Source organism: Octopus bimaculoides, chromosome 14 (assembly GCF_046866305.1).
Source record: "Octopus bimaculoides isolate indiv1 chromosome 14, ASM4686630v1, whole genome shotgun sequence".
Taxonomy (NCBI): Eukaryota; Metazoa; Mollusca; class Cephalopoda; order Octopoda; family Octopodidae; genus Octopus; species Octopus bimaculoides.
This window is the reverse complement of record NC_142941.1, coordinates 23565510-23583009: the sequence shown is the minus strand read 5'-3', so window position 1 is coordinate 23583009 and position 17500 is coordinate 23565510. Positions and strand designations below refer to the sequence as shown.

The following is a 17500-nucleotide window of genomic DNA, read 5'->3' as shown; positions in this document are numbered from 1 at the left end:
TTCTGTTCATTTTTTTTTAGCTGGATTCTATGATAGAGAAAGTCAGTTACCCTTCATTCATGCTCAATACTACATTTCTTAATAACTATTATAAACAGGTAAGTAACTTTCACAAGTTTTTATTTACTGTGTAAAACTGGGATACATTTCTAAAGAAATTCTTTCAATGACCCACTTCAACTAGGCCCTCACTACAGTAATAACAGATATATTGAGTATATGATTAGCATTTTATTAGATAACAATGTTAAACACAAATCCACTTCCAATAAGCAAAACGTGTGTGTGTGTGTGTGTGTGTTTGTTTGTTTTTTTGTGTTTGTTTTTTTGTGTTTGTTTTTGTGTTCAGTTATAATGAAAACAATTTTACAATAATCTGATGGGTTACTCTATGGTTTAGCAGAGTACAAATTTATTACTCTTAAACAAGAATGTTGTTGAGAGTGGCTTTGAAGTTTCAGCCAGCTAAGCCATCATCTGACGATACTTCTGTGCATATTATTGGATGGCCATCAACTTCCCTGGGTTTATCTGCTTTTAGGCAGGGCCTGGTTTTTCATCTTGCAGGGTGTCAAAAATCACCCTCCTCATCAAGCAAACTTGGTAGGATTACTGACAAATCAACCATGAAATATGTTGTACTAGATTACATGTTGCCAGTGGCAAACTCAAGTGACCTGCCCATATAATGGTTCTAGAAGTGATACTATACACTTAATCAAAATTATTTACACATATAATGATGTACAAGATATATAGACTTTGTATTAAACCTGTTTTTTTTGATTTTATGAAACAATGTCTCTTTTATCTTTGTTAGTTTGATGTTTTGGAGTCAAGTTGGTTTACTAATTTAATAAACTGGAAAAAATTTGATTTAGAAAAGATGATAGCACAATTAATAGAAAAACCTGACAGACGGAGGTAAGTGCAATTTGTCTATATGAAGAGTAGTATACTTTTAATGTTTTTATCTTACTTTTATTAAAAGAAAATTTACATGTAATTATGCTTTTGAATTTAAAATCTATGACAGTGAGAAAGCAATAAAACATTACACTTGAACTTTATAAATCATAAGAGTTTGGGTCATTGATATTATATGTCAGAAATAGAGCAGTTAGCTAGCAGAATTGTTAGCATGCTGGGAAAAATCCTTAGAGGCATTTCATCCATCTTCATGTTCTGAGTTCAAATTCTGCCAAAGCCAACTTTGCCTTTCATCCTCTCAGGATCAATAAAATAAGTACCAATTGATCACTAGGATTGATGTAATTGACTTACCCACTCCCCCAAAATTACTAGCCTTGTACCCAAATTTGAAACTGTTATGACATGTCAGAAATGGGTTACAAAAGATAGAACTGATTGACCTAACAAATGTACCACTTCAAAAGTACTTCTGTTAATAAAACAAATTCCATTGCTAATGAATATCAGCACAGATCTGGTAATCTAATGACAACCAGTTTGTTCCATTGCAATATTTGAATTAGGATCCTGCTGAAGCATTCCATTAATCTACATCCCATTTATTAAGAACAGTAGAACTACAACAGCTGGTATCCTTCCTCACTTTAGAATACATATGTATATACCAAGATTTACCTATAATCCACTCAAAATCAACTGATTCTCTTTTTTTTTTTTTTGTCTTTTTTTCCAAATATATATATATATCACAATTTTCCTCAAAAACTTTTCATCTGTCAATTTCTTTTCATATATCAGCTGTCTAATGACTCATTTTATATTATGTTTGGTTTCACTCGAATTCTATCGATGTCTTCCTTTTCTTCTCTTTAGTTTTATGTTTGTGTGTGCACATGTGTGTGCGTGCATGTGTGTGCGTGCATATGTGTGCGTGCATGTGTGTGTGTGTGTGTGTGTGTGTGTGTGTGTGTGTGTGTGTGTGTGTGTGTGTGTGTGTGTGTGTGTGTGTGTGTGTGTAAGAGAGAGATACAGACTAAGCAATGAGTTAATATCATTAATCCAGCATCAGAAGCCATTTGTCTGAATCATTCTCATTAATTTGATACAAGAAGTGGCAATAAGTCAATCAATATTAATGGTGTAGCATGGTGTGGAATGAGAGGTCATTAGTGTACATAAATATAAGTGCAAATATGGCTGTGTTGTTCAGAAGTTTGTTTCCCAACCATGTGGTTTTGAGTTCAGTCCCATTGGATTGCATCTTGAGTGTCTTCTACTACAATCCCAGACCAACCAAAGCCTTGTGAGTAGAATTGGCAGGCTCATCGTACATAAATACATGTGTGTGTGTGTGTGTGCAAACGCACACGTGCACACATGAGTGAGGTCATATTTCTCATCTTCATTTGTGTTCATTGATTGTAAACAATGGATACACAAGCAAAAGATGTTGTATGCTTGCAGTCTCACTGCAAAAAAGATGCCCAGATGTCATGTGTGACATTTGTAAACAAAAAAAGTACATTCGACCAGTGTTGTTTGTTTCCAATTCTCCATGTAAACATGTCTGGGTTGTTTGTTGTTCAATAAACAGGGAGTTTATAACCTGAACCGGGAAACTGGCAAGTGATGGTATCAGGAACAGCATCCAGCTATAGAAAGCTCTGCCCCAACTTATTTTCATCTAAACCATGCAAGCATGGAAAAATAGATGTTAAAGCAACAACAATGATAATGATAACAACGATGATGATGGGTAGCAGGGGAGGAGGAGGAGGATAATGAACAGAGGACACATTGGATAATGTATTCTTTGATATACTACATCTATAACAAATAAAAAGAAATGACAGATGGTCATGTTTGAAATGCTTCTCATTTCAAACATGCTCAATGAGGGCTAACCTGGAACTAAATATTATCAAAATTCAGGAAACAAGCATAACATACTTCTTAAATGTTCTACATTTGTTAAGATATATGCTGCTTGTTTTAGGTCCAAACCTTGACAGTGTATGATGTACAACACCCACAAAATGACACCAGCTAGGCATGGTGATAGAATAGATACAAGCATGACAGCACTTTTGGAAAAGGAGCAAAATAGAACCAAATATACAGCCTCACTTGTATACATTGGTAATAGACACAAAATATTGTGTGTGTGTATATACATAAACTTACTTGGAAATGGATGCGTGGCATTCAATTAAAAAATAATACAAATAATATCATATATATATATATATATATATATATATATATATATATATATATATATGCATATATGGGTACAGGACGTCACCAACTGTGTAAACAACATGAAGTACAAAAACAAACATGTTAAATATGCAAACAACAAGGAAAAAAATGGAAAACAGGACAAGTAACACAGAGAAACGACCTTTCATCAGTCACGTGGTGGGTCATCAGACCAGAACGAAAACTGGACGTCTTTCTTTCTCTCTCGTCTACCTTTTCTCTTTTCAAAGAAGATATTTCTCCCAGTGTTCACTATTTTCCTCTCGTTCTGGTCTAATAACCCTCCTGTTTTTGTTCCCAACTTTGACCCTCCATAAATCCAAAATTTTATTTTGAAATTTATGTTAGCAACTGTCTTTGAAGACTCATATTGTCATTGAATGCTCGAAATAAGGAGTAGTTAGACAGCTGACAACTGATGAAGAGTTATTCTCTGTATTATTTGTCCTGCTTTCCATTTTTTCTCTCTCATTGTTTGCATATTTAACTCATTAGTTTTTGTACTTCATGTTGTTTAGACAGTTAGTGACATCTTGTACACATATATGCATATATATATGTATATATATATATATATATATATATATATATATATATATATATATATATATGTATCAAACCTACTTTTTTCAACAATGAACTTTGTAAACAAAAGGTAAATGTACCTAAAGAAAAGGGAGCTGAACATATATGTAATAACCTAATGTTACATAAGCTTCAGTCAACTTTTCTTAGAAACATATGCAGTACATAATTACCTACTCTATTCCACACACCCAATCGAATTCAAAATCGAACCAAATTTGATGACTGGCACCCGTGCCAGTGGAGCACTAACAGCATCATCCGAGCGGGATCACTGCCAGAGCAGCCTCTGTGCCGGTGGCACGGAAAACGCACCATTTGAGCGTGATCGTTACCAGTGTCGTCTTACTGGCACTTGTGCTGGTGGCATGTGAACAAAACATTTGAGTGAGATCATTGCCAGTGCTGCTGGACTGACTCCTGTCCAGGTGGCACGTAAAAAACACCATTTGAGCCTGGTCGTTGCCAGTACCACCAGACTGATCCTCATGCTGGTGGAACATAAAAGCACCCACTACACTCTCGGAGTGGTTGGTGTTAGGAAGGGCATCCAGCTGTAGAAACTCTGCCAGATCAGATTGGAGCCTGGTGCAGCCATCCAGTTCGCCAGTCCTCAGTCAAATCGTCCAACCCATGCTAGCATGGAAAGCAGACGTTAAACAATGATGATGATGATGATGGTATATATATATATATATATATATATATATATATATATATACACACACATATATATATGTATATTATTCGTATTATTATATATATATATATATATATAAGAAATAAAAGGGATTAATAAATCCAGGCAGATATCTATAAAGCACTCAGTGTTAAACGATTTTGGTTAATTATATCCAACAATCAGATACCAATAAATGCAAGTATAATTAACATCCAAGGTAATTCTTCATGTATGGCAAGTAAATCCAAATATCGTGTAGAAGAATTTTAAGAAATTTCTGTTTATCTTTTATTCTTTCGTTGACATTAGCAAAAGTTAGATACGAAACTGTTTTTTCTATGAATATTATATTTCTTCATGTTCTTTTTGTATCTGTTCACGTATTGGAGATATTTTCTTGGTTCACTTTGAATTTAACCAATTTTGGATTGTTTTGATAATGTTGTGTTAGCATATATTTTTGAATATGTTAATTCGACTGGTATTTTATACCTTTTCCTGAATCTAAATATGCTGGCAAAATAGAAACAATCTAAAAAGGTGGCGAAATGCTTTACTGTATTTCGTCTGCCGTTACGTTCTGAGTTCATTCCACTGAGGTTGACTTTGCCTTTCATCCTTTCGGGATTGATAAATTAAATACCAGTTACACACTTTGTTTGTCCTTGTTTGTTCCCTCTATGTTTAGCCCCTTGTGGGCAATAAAGAATTAAGAAACAATCATTGATAATGTACTTCATAATCACCAATTAAAGATGTGATTCTCTCTATTCTTATTCTTATCATCAGACTTGCATTGGGAGTGCACTTTCACAATGCGCACAATGTGAAAGTGCACCCTTTGATGCAGGTTTGATGAGGTACTACTCAATTGTTTGAGACCACAAACATTGCATGGATTTTTGCTTTGAATTTTTGCATTGACTAGCATTGCAGGCTGATTTGGTGCAGAGGCAGTTGAGGCAATTCATGGAAGATGTGTTAAGGAGTTCCCTTGTCTTATTATTTGGATTATAATTTACTCTTTGCCAAACCCACACAGCAGTGTTACTGTTGTGAAACCAGGATTTTCTACACTTGAAGAATTTTGGCATTGACCTGGAACCTGACAGTGTTGGTAGCCCAGAATTTGAGTTGAATGCTTCTCTGGAAACACCCTACCTTTATACCCTACCAGAACCTAAGATATATATGTGTGTGTATGTGCGTGTATTTAATTGCATATATATGTGTGTGTATGTGTGTATTTAATTGCATATATATATATATATATATGGTTGTACATGTGAATATATATATATTTACATATGTATATATATGTGTGTGTGTGTATGTATGTGTAGGTATGTGTAGGTATGTGTGTGCGTAAGAGTACATTTTTATGTATATGTATGCTTTATTACTGTATGTATAGGCTGGTATATTATTATATCTCCTTTTATCTTTGTACACAAATGAATGTATGCAAGTACATAATGATCTGTCCCCAGCCTTAGATTTATATTATCTTCTAATGAGTTTTGCGTCCGCCCCCCCCCCTCACCCCACAGGAACTCTGTTGTCTAGCTATTTATAGATTAAAATAAAATAAAATAACAACTAATTTATAATTTTTTTTCATGAGGTAGAATGCAATATACACTTTTCATCTCCTATTCCACATTCATCCTCCCACTATAATTACTTTTCACTCCCCTCCTCATTCCAGTCACCTAAAGGCTTCCTCTTTATAGAGTACAAACAAACTAGAGGAGTGTAATCACCCTCTGACCAAATTTCATTGGAGAGACTTGAATGGCACTCACTTGGGAATTTAAGATGTTTTGAAATGTTTAATTCAGACATATATTCACCTGATGAAAACAGTTTTTTCACATGATGCAATAATTCTATTCATCAATAAAAAATACATCTGAAATAGCTGTAGTGAGTGGACCACAATCTATCTGTTGCTATTTGTTTATATATATATATATATATACACACACAATGAGAGTGTGATTGTGTGTGTGTAGGGGGGGGGGTCATTGTATGCACTGAATATGAAAATCATTGGCACCCCCTCATCACCTTCACCATCAGAAATTAACTGAACCAATGATTGCCACAGTGGAAAACTGTAATCAACAACACTATTGTTTACAAAATATGATATACAATATTAATGAGTTGATGTATCAATATGAGACTCTAGCTAACAAAAACTTCCTTATTTCAGTAAGACTACATTTTATATGTTGCTTCAGCGTGCGTTTGGTGATTAAATATATTTACTAATACTGTACACATATCAATCTTTGTAATTAATTGATTTCTCTTCAGATGGATATCTCCACCAGTCACAGTCAGCCCTTTCTATTCACCAATTAGAAATGAGCTTTTCTTCCCTATGGCGCTTTTTCATCTACCATTTTTCTCGGAAGAAGGGCCACAGTAAGTTCTTTTTTTTTTTTTTTTTTTTTTTTTTTTTTTTGTTTCTGTAAACATGTATTGACTTTGTTGTTGTTAGCAGATATGTTAATTCTACAGTTCAGTTCAGAGAAACTATTTGAAAATGAAATCCCGATAATGAAGTTATTTCATAAAAGTCACAGAAGACACCAACTTCTTGGTGGGAACCACTTCAAATCACTGATACTGACCTTGGGCCATAGCAATTCCTATTATCTTCTGCCCTGAAGCAATTAAGTGAATCACAGAGGCAATATCCTGCTGCAGAATTGAAATATTGTGTAGTTGATGATGGTTATCATACATGAATGTTAGTTCTGTCTCTTTCTCTCACACTGTCTTTCCCTTCCTCTCTCTTAATCTCATCTCTTCTGTGTGATGTGTGTGTGATATATATATATATATATATATATATATATATATATATATATATATATATATATATATATATATATATATATATATACATATATATATATGTTTACATATGTTTATGTATACATATATATACATATGCACGTTTATACATATACATACATATATATACATATACATACATACATACATATATACACGCATATATACATATACATATATATATACACACACATGTGTATACATATATATACACTCATATATATACATATATATATATTTATACATATATATACATATATACGTGTATGCATATATATATATATATATGTATATATGTATATATATATATATATATATATATATATATATATATATATATATATATATATATATATATATATATATATATGTATGTATATATATATATATATATATATATATATATATATATATATATATATATATATATATATATATATATATTCCATGCCAGCATGGAAATCAGACGTTAAACAATGATGATGATGATGATATATATATATACACACTCCTCTAATTCTTCTATCATCTTTTCCCTATTCCCCGATATCCCCCCACACATACCTCCTTTTGATCATGGGTGCCTAATCATGTATGACCTGCAGCTAACCAACAATATTTGTTCTAGAATGACTTTCTATCTCACATTCTCGTCATTATTTTCAGATCTCTGAACTTTGGTGCCATAGGATCAGTTATAGGACATGAAATAACACATGCATTTGGCATCAGGGGTAAGTATATGCCACACTACTCTCTATTGATATAAGAATGTATGTGCATATGCAGCACTCTGAATGGGTTTGGTATTTTTTAAGGAAGCACAGTTTAAAAAATGCAAATGCATGAAGTGCCATACAAGACGTGAAAACCAGAGTAGGACAATGAATAACCAGAATAAATCATAAAAGAACATGTGGCACTTTCTCTCTTACCATTACTGAGCCAATTTGTATCCTAGGAAAATTGAAAAGCAACTCTATAATTATAAGAAGTACTATTAGTTGCTAATTAGATTCACCCTACAGTCTGATGCAATCAGTGAGCAGTATTGAATTCTATCTTATCATTCCTCAAATGTAAATGGCACAATTAGTAAGATTATGTCAACTTAAAATATATTTGCAATGTAACTCAATATGTATGTATGTGTGTATGAATGTATGTGTATGTGTGTATGCATATGTACGTAAAATTTTTATTTTACTTTTATTGAAGTTCTTGAGAGAGTTCAAGCAGGTCGCTAACAAAGCAACACTAACAAAACAACAAAACTTTTTGAGTTAAGATTCCAGTGTTTGTAAATATGTGGTTGAAGTGATGTGTGTGTGTGTGTGTATGTATGCATGTATGTATGTATCTCTGTATGTATGTATGTATGTATGTATGTATGTATGTAAAAATCAACAAAAAGAGTTCAGTGAACTAACCATGGGGAATGGAAAATTCTCTTCTGACAATTTTTCTGTCAAAGAAGGATTTTTGTCTCAAACATTGGATCTTCCAATCCCCATAGTAAGTTCACTGAACTCTTTTTGTTGATTTTAGTAAATAAAAGCCTTGCTGACACAGATCAACACTAATCTCTTTATATATATATTTAGCAGAAAAGCATAAATTTCACACATAGTGCATAAATTGATTGTGTTCACCAGCTGTTTCATGAAGATAAACACCACCAAATGAATAATAACCTCATTGTGAAACACTATTGAAATAATTACACAATAACATCATTGAAGTCTCAAAGCTCCAAAATAATGCATGATTAATTCAAAACATCATGGATGAAAAATTATTACACTAGGCAGAGTAATCATAATGCAAAAAGGTTAAATACATCAAAACAGAAGAGAAACAATAACAAAATCCTAAACATACAGGCACAGGAGTGGTTGTGTGGTAAGAAGCTTGCTTCCCAACCACATGGTTCCGGGTTCAGTCCCACTGCGTAGCACCTTGAGCAAGTGTCTTCTACTATAGCCTCAGGCCAACCAAAGCCTTGTGAGTAGATTTGGTAGACGGAAACTGAAAGAAGCCCGTCATATATGTGCGTGTGTGTGTGTGTGTGTGTGTGTGTGTGTGTGTGTGTGTGCGTGTGTGTATGTATGTGTTTGTTGTTTGTGCCTGTGTTTGCCTCTCCATCATCGCTTGACAACCGATGTTGGTGAGTTTACGTCTCCGTCAATTAGTGGTTCAACAAAAGAGACTGATAGAATAAGTACTAGGCTTACAAAGAATAAATCCAGCATGGCCACAGTCAAATGACTGAAACAAGTAAAAGAATGAAAGAATATGGATGACCTAATTTACAAAGTGCTAAAATCTCTAAAAGAGATACAAGTATTAATGATACTAAAATGTAATGTTTGTTGCCACTTCAGCATGGCTGTTCCATACAGAACTATGTTACTACTTTTTAACTCCAGGAAAACATCTTTTCCAGCTGGTTAACGACAGACAACCTGTGTCTGATATACTGAGTAAGGGAGTAAACCACTTCCCTCCAGCATGGCAAGACCAGTAAACTAGAACTGGTTTCTGGGGCCTTACCCATCCTCAGTACTGGACACTTGCCTGCTAGTCATTTCCACTCACAATATATAAACAAATAAGCAACCATATACAAATATATACAAATAAATGCATATACATACACACACACATACACACATAAATATAAATACACATATATGATATAGTCAAAAACATACATGCATATACATATTAACAGGAGCAAACTTATAGATTAAGAAAGTATATATATATATATATAAAACAATGCAAGGAAAATTGAAAATGTATACACAGAATAATCAATATATTTGCTAAACTGGTGTATACTTGGAAAGAACAACCTCTTTCCACACAGACTTATATACACATTGGGAGTTACATGTATGGATCAAAACAGTTTAGTACTTTAAGTTTCAAAGTGTGATGCAGTGAGAGCAAACCCATATCTCATGGGTGCAAAGAGAACAGCTTAATCATTTAACTTTACTGTAGCTACTCTCACTCACACATACATATGTTTGTTTATATGTACATATGTATGTATGTATATGTGTACACACACACACAGACACATATATTATATTCATACAAATATTTATATATATTACGCTATGTATGTGAATGACTATATGTAGGAATAGTAAATAACTGAATGTATTCTAAAAGTAGTTCTTTACCAATATATAAAGGAATGCATTATGATGGAAATGGACAGTTACGCAACTGGTGGAATCCAGACACTGCTAAAAAGTTTAACATCACAACACAATGTGTTCGGAAAACTTACAGTTCATATCAAGTGGAACATTTGTATGTAAGTATTGAAGTTTTTCTACATTTTATACTTTGATTAATCTAATTAACTTTGGTACTCTTTAATTAATCAATGTATTCATACAAGAAGATGTATTGATATTTTCTTCTGTTTACTCCTAGGTTGATGGCGAGGTGACACTTGACGAAAATATAGCTGACAATGGAGGTTTACGTGCTGCCTATGTTGTAAGTTTATCTCAGATCTCATAAAACAATAGCTAGTGGTTTGTTAGCTAATTCAGACTTTTTTTTTAATTTCTACTCTAAAACTTTTCTAATCAACTTGAATATTTGTTGTCATCTAGTATATAGAATTATTCAGTGTCTGACAACTCTTCAACAGCTCATTTAACTTGATAATAGAGATATTACCAACAGTAAATGCTATTATAGTCTTTAGAAAGCAATTTTCTCTTATTGTTGTGATCTGAGAAGATTGTCAGTGATATGTTCACATGTGGATATGTTCCATATTGCTGGTGAAGCAGAGGTCTAATATGTTACTGTTTCTGGTTGGGAAGAGTATGGTTTGCTCCATGAACACCATTTAAATGAGATCAAGCAGAGACTCTGCTTGACTGTGCTCTTCACATGGCATTCCTGAGAGTATGCCACCTTCCAGCCATCTTGTGTTAGGGAAGTTGAAGCCACCAATCAGAAGTATATTAATGCATTAATCTACTTTTGTTAGTACTTCTTTTATCATTGTAAGGCTTTCCTCAGATTTACTATCAGGATTTGAGGCATTAGGTAGGCGATATAAAATATATATATAAATGGCTACTGGGCTAGCCTTCTATCTCCTCTACTGCAAGACACCTGTTTCAGTTCTTTTGTCATACTCCAACCTCTCATTACCTGATACAAAGCCACCCTCCTCAGTACTACTCCCCCACTCAGTTGAGGGAGTCTTGTCTTGCAAGTTACTTAGTAACCTTGCTGGTGTTGGTGCTGGTGCCATGTAAAAAGCTTCCACAACACTCTGTAAAGTGGTTGGCATGAAGGAGGGCGTTCAGCTATAGAAACCATGCCAAAGCAGCCTGGCAGTCTCCTCACTTGTCAGTTCCTGTTAAGCCTGCCAATCCATGCCAAAATGGAAAGCAGATGTTAAGAATGGCAATGAGAATAATGATGATGATAATGATATATACACATATACGTATATGCTAGCATGGCTTGCATTTATATCTTTTGCTGTTGTTTATCAGTGAAAGCCAGTCTGTTCAGAGAAAAATACATTATGGTATTAATTCTACCTGAGTTGCATAAACACTCCCTTGTCACTCTCACCATCAAAAATACAGTGAACTAGTGACTGGCACATTACAAACCTATAAACAACACAAAAAACAAATGTCTGATATAAACATTTTTTTTTAAATGTAAAATATGGACAAATTCTAATTAATGGCACAAAATAATTTGTTGGCAATCTAGCACCTAGTTTCAATCTCTATGACTTGTTGATATTGGGGCAACAACATTATTTGTATTTCTTCATATTTTATATTTTTTACTTATTGCTTAACAACTGATACTTACAATCAATGTCATGCTGGTCTTCATTTTGAAGCTGCAGAAGTACATTTGCTATCATTGCTCACATGACTTACTTTTTGCGATGAATCTGCAACAGTCTTGCATTGTCTTCAGCTAATTCTGAAGACAGTAAAAGTTCTTATGTATCAGATTAGGCCTCTGAAAAATCAATAACAGTAGTTATGGTTGCTGTTGTTATTATTGTTGTTGCTGCTGCTGTTGTGGCTGATGTTTGGTTTTCAACTCAATGCTGATCAAGTAGATCTATGATCAAAAACATTCCAACCATGACCCTCCTGTCATTCTTTAGATATCTAGAAGTAGATTATCTATTTTGTCCTTCCTTTTTTCTAAGATTATAATGTGTGATATGAGAGAAATTTGGCTGCTGTTTCTAGAAGGTCAGACAGCCCTGTAAAGATTCTTTAGTCATACTATAGTTTACAAGTTATGCGCTTCCTGAAAACCACTAATGCTCATTAAAACCAAATGAGAAAAGTCTTAAGACTCTTTGTTATTATGATGTAAAGTATACAAATGGTCACAAAATGTATTCAAGTCTTGTATGTATTTTCACTACATAAATGAAGTAATTCTTACTCCTCATTCTCAACTTTTTTATTGGACAGGCTTACCTTCTCTGGACAGAAGAAAACGGAATTGAAAAACCTCTTCCAGGACTAGATTTGACACCAACACAGTTATTTTATGTCAGCTTTGCCCAAGTAAGGTTCATTAATTTATTTCATTCCCTGATAGTAATTAACTTTCCTCAATGATGGTTTAGATGTTGCTTTGTGAAAGAAAAAATAATTTGGGTTGACCAAACATCACACTTCGTTATTGCAATTCATAGAAAATGAATAATCAAATCATAAAATAATTGGATTTCTTGAAAACTAAAACCTTTCAAAGAACTTTATTCAAATTAAAATAAAACTTTTAATCAGAATCAGTATTACTTTTCATTTAAAAACTTCAACATCAAGGCGATGCTCCAGCATGGCCGCAGTCAAATGACTGAAACAATTAAAAGAATTATAAAAAAAAAATTCATTTTGTTTTCTCAGATGTATTGTTCAGCATGGACAAAAGAAGGACTCAAACATCACTTGCTGACTGACCATTTTGCTCCTGGTAAAGCAAGGTAACAACAACTTATCCATGTTTATTCCTTTCTTTTATCTCCAAGTAATTCAATCAGAAATCTTCAGACATATTCCCCTTCAAATATATTGTCTCCACTGAACACATCCTTTCAAAATGTGTCAAAGTGAGCTCTCTGAATACATCAACTTCAAGGTTTCACCCCACTTCCCTCTTCATATCATATTCTTTTCTATCTCATTTTCAATTACACACATTCAGAAGCAAACAATCTCTCCAAATAGGACTGAAAGAATCGGTCCCAATTAGGAGTTCCAAAATACAGATATTTCTTAGAAACATCTTATAATAATTCTGCTTGTCATTGTGTTACTTATCCCTTCAATAACACTTTCACATGATTAGAGAAAAAGAAGGAGAAAGAAAAGAAGGAGAGAAAAATGAGAGAGAGGGAAACGTCCATGACATGAGGTAGAGGGAATGTAATTGTAATGCTTTCATGTGATTAGTTGAAAGAAAGAGAGCAGAAAGAAAAAGGAGGATAAGACGAAGAGTAAGATAGAAAGAGGGAGAAAAAAAAAGAGGGACAGAGAAGCATCCATGATGTGAGGTAGGGGAAACGTGATATTTATTATGTGGTTAAAAATAGTTAGTTGAAGGCAGAGGAGGAGAGTTAAAAATATAACTTTAGCAGGGAGGTGATGTTCTGATGGTGAGGTTAAAGAAAGGCACACAGAGAAGGAAAAGAGAGAAGAGAGAGGTGGAAAAGAGAGGAGAGGGAGAGAGAGATGATAATGGTGGTTGTGGTGGCGATGGAGGTGGTGTGGGGGGAGGGGTGATGATGGGATAGTGAAAAGTGCTTTTTTTTTTAATTGAACTAAGTCTTTTATATTACCTATCACTTAAAACATGCACATCATTGTGATTCCGTGAAATATTCATGCTTATTTACGTGGCAGGTATATGCAATTTAACTAAAGGTTGTATTATATGTACAAGATATTTTTTTATGGGGAAAATGGAAAAATAAGAGTGAATATTTTATAAGTGTTCTGCATTAAGTCTATAAAATTGTGCATAAAGTATATAAAGGGCATTAAGTAATCATCATATTCCAATTTCTTTCACTTTTCAAAGAGTAGCAGATTAGCGACTATCTTTCCATACAGAAACAACACAGGCCACACTTTCAGGTTTTTTAGATAAAGTTTTCAGAAATAACCCGATAGGTTTACCATTAATTTTATGAAATATTCACAGGTCCCGCTAGTATCTATAATACTACAAATCAAAAAAAGGATATTTTTGCATTTAAAGCATTAGGATCATGGTTTCTGATCATAATACTACTGGTACACTCAGCTTAAAATATTCGTTTAGTGATATACCATACCTTGTTGATGGCACCTTATGCTGCAAAAACAAAAGTTGCAGCTTTAGAACTAAAGCTTCTTTCACTTTTAGTATTTTGTTTCACAGCATAAATATACTCTCAATGCTAGACATGAGTAATGTTTTGTGACTGGTGTCCCTCCTCAGTAAGCACAGGATTATGAAAGGCTCACTAGGGCTCTTTTAGTAGGGTTCATTTGCAAAGACAGTAGCTGTGGTTAGCTATATCCTATGAACATTGTTCCCCAGCTTTCCCTGTCTCCACCAAGAATGTACTTTAACTCCATCCATCCTAACAGGTAAACTACACATCTTATACCTCTTTGGGACACATCATGCATTCTCTGTCCTTAATTTTTTATACCAACTTCTTTTCAAAATAAACGTCAATATGTAAAATTCAGTCTTTCTACTCCTCACCAGTCAGTCAGATGCTGTCAAAAACAATATCCTGTTACTCTAGCTTATAGTCTCTTTTCTACATTCCTCTAACAGTGTAGAAGAGAGAAGAATGTAAAGTCTTCAAACTCCTACAAGCAACGGTTGTTCAAATGTTTCTCCACTTGTATTGAGAACATCTAATGCAACCTACATGACTCATATTAATTGAGATCTTAACTTCAGAGACTTCAATTGATGTGATATAATGTTTTCATTGTCTTCATATGCCAACACTTGTCTTCATATGCCAACACTTGTTACCAGAACTCAATTTTGCCAAGGTGATTGGGTCTACTTGTGTACCATCAGTCATCCCAGTCCTCTGTCATCTTCTCCTCAGGATCCTGAGGTCAACCTTCACCACTTCTTCTCATGTCTTTCTCTTCTGCAAGCTCCCTCCACATTAAGTGATCTGCACTTCTTTATACAGCTGTCCATACCAATGTAGTCTTCTTTCTTACACTCTACTTCTGACTCCTCTCATTTCCAGTTTTTCTCTCAGCACATTTGTACTATGTCATTCATGCACATTTATATTTCCCAGGGTCTTGTTTTCTTTCCTATTTATTAAAACCTTTGTCTTTGCTAAGTTTGTCTTTGCAAGATTTCTCATTTCTAAGTTTAGCTTCCAAACCTGGAATTCACCTTTTGATTCAGCTATGAGAACAAAATTATCAGCATATAGGAGTTCCCATGGGCATCCAGTTTTAAACTCTTATGTGATGGCCTATAGGATTACGATGAATAGGAGAGGACTGAGGACCTAGCCTTGATGGACACCTACCCACATGCTAACTTTGTCCTTGAAATCCTTGTTGGCTCTCACTTTACTTTGTATATAACTTGTACATCACTCATAAGTCATTCATCTACTTCTAGTTTCCTTAGTAACCACCAAATTACTGAACATGACACCTTGTCAAACACCTTCTCCAATTCAACAAAAGCCAGGAAGATTGCGTTTGTGATATGAAGCCAAACTCCATCTCATTTAGGTCTACTCTGTCATGGATCAATTGTGCAATGATTCTCTTTGTGACCTTCATATTTTGATCCATTGGTTGATTCAACTGCACTTGATTCTCTCTAAGGTATCTCTCTTGCCTTTGTAACAATTACAAGGATACTGATATATACATATATACATACATACACTTATAGGTATGTATGGATGGCTGTGTGTATGTAGCAGGTCTCAGTCCTCACGTCACCAGTGTAACTTTCTACCAATTAAAATTAGAAACTGAGACTTATTTCAATTAGAAATTTTTTATAAACAAACCAGATACACCAAACTGATAGCATCAGCAAAAAACTAACCAATGATTCTCAACAATCATAAATCAAATCAACTGATGATGTTACCATTAAACTGAGTCTTTCAAGAATCTTTTAGAATCTGCATGGATAGGTCACACTGCTTCATTCAGAGGTTTGTTAGGCTTTAGAATTATTATATACTGCCTGTTTTCCAGATTCTAGGAATTTTGGCTATATATTTATAAGTTGTTGATTAACTCCCATTGTGATGTAGTCATCAATAGATTTGTCAATGCTGCTTTGCAGTTATTATTGATTTATTCCTTATATTTTTCCCTGAATTATTTACATAGTAATTTTCCTGTTTTTATTAATGGTGATGTTCAGTTTTATTTATGTGCTCTGTGCTATCAGTATGTTGCATTTTAGGTTGACCTTAAGTTTTGCCATATTGGCTATTTCAGATATGTAATTGTTGTTTTTTCTTTGTTTGTTGTCTTGGAGAATGTGTTTGATTCCTCTAAAATTATTCGGCCCTGATTCTGCAGAGCTATGATCAGAAGCATTCAAGTTGTGACCTAGCAACTTAAAAGATACAATGGCTTATGGTGATTGTAGTGTTGTGAGATTTATGTGAATTGTAATTCATTTTCTTGTTGGAAGTGTTCCTATTGACGCTTTTTGACATCTGATAAATGTTTTTTTTATGTTCTTTAGCTCTAAGTTTGCCCTGATCAGGCAGATCTATGCCCAAAGGCTTTCCAGCCATAATTATCCTGACTTACCATGATGTCCTCTGACTACATTATACTCCTCAGTATTATCTATATTCTTTTGTTACCAAGATGTGATTAGTGTTAGGGAAATGATCCAGGTTCCAAAGATTCTCTGCAAGTACTAAAACCCATGTAACCTGCTAACATAAAAAATATTTTGAAAAAATAAAAAATCCAACATTTATTGATGCAGTTGTAAACATTAATTGATGGTTAAAGCAATGATTTAGGTCAGTGGTTCTCAACTGGGGTCCATATGACCCTTCGGAGTCCATATAAGATTTTGTTATTAAAATTTATGTGCAATAAATTGGTTGTACTT

General features: G+C 33.9%; 1 protein-coding gene across 1 annotated transcript in view; it reads left to right on the top strand.

Moving 5' to 3' along the window:
• Positions 1–17500, top strand: part of LOC106884025 (endothelin-converting enzyme homolog) — a 582571-nt gene that overhangs the window by 564608 nt on the left and 463 nt on the right. The window contains exons 14-21 of the mRNA XM_089362545.1: positions 21–98; positions 821–924; positions 6785–6895; positions 7997–8064; positions 10537–10661; positions 10784–10849; positions 12832–12927; positions 13273–13349. Of these exons, the coding sequence (XP_089218671.1) occupies positions 21–98; positions 821–924; positions 6785–6895; positions 7997–8064; positions 10537–10661; positions 10784–10849; positions 12832–12927; positions 13273–13349 (725 nt within the window). The remainder of the gene's footprint in view (positions 1–20; positions 99–820; positions 925–6784; positions 6896–7996; positions 8065–10536; positions 10662–10783; positions 10850–12831; positions 12928–13272; positions 13350–17500) is intronic.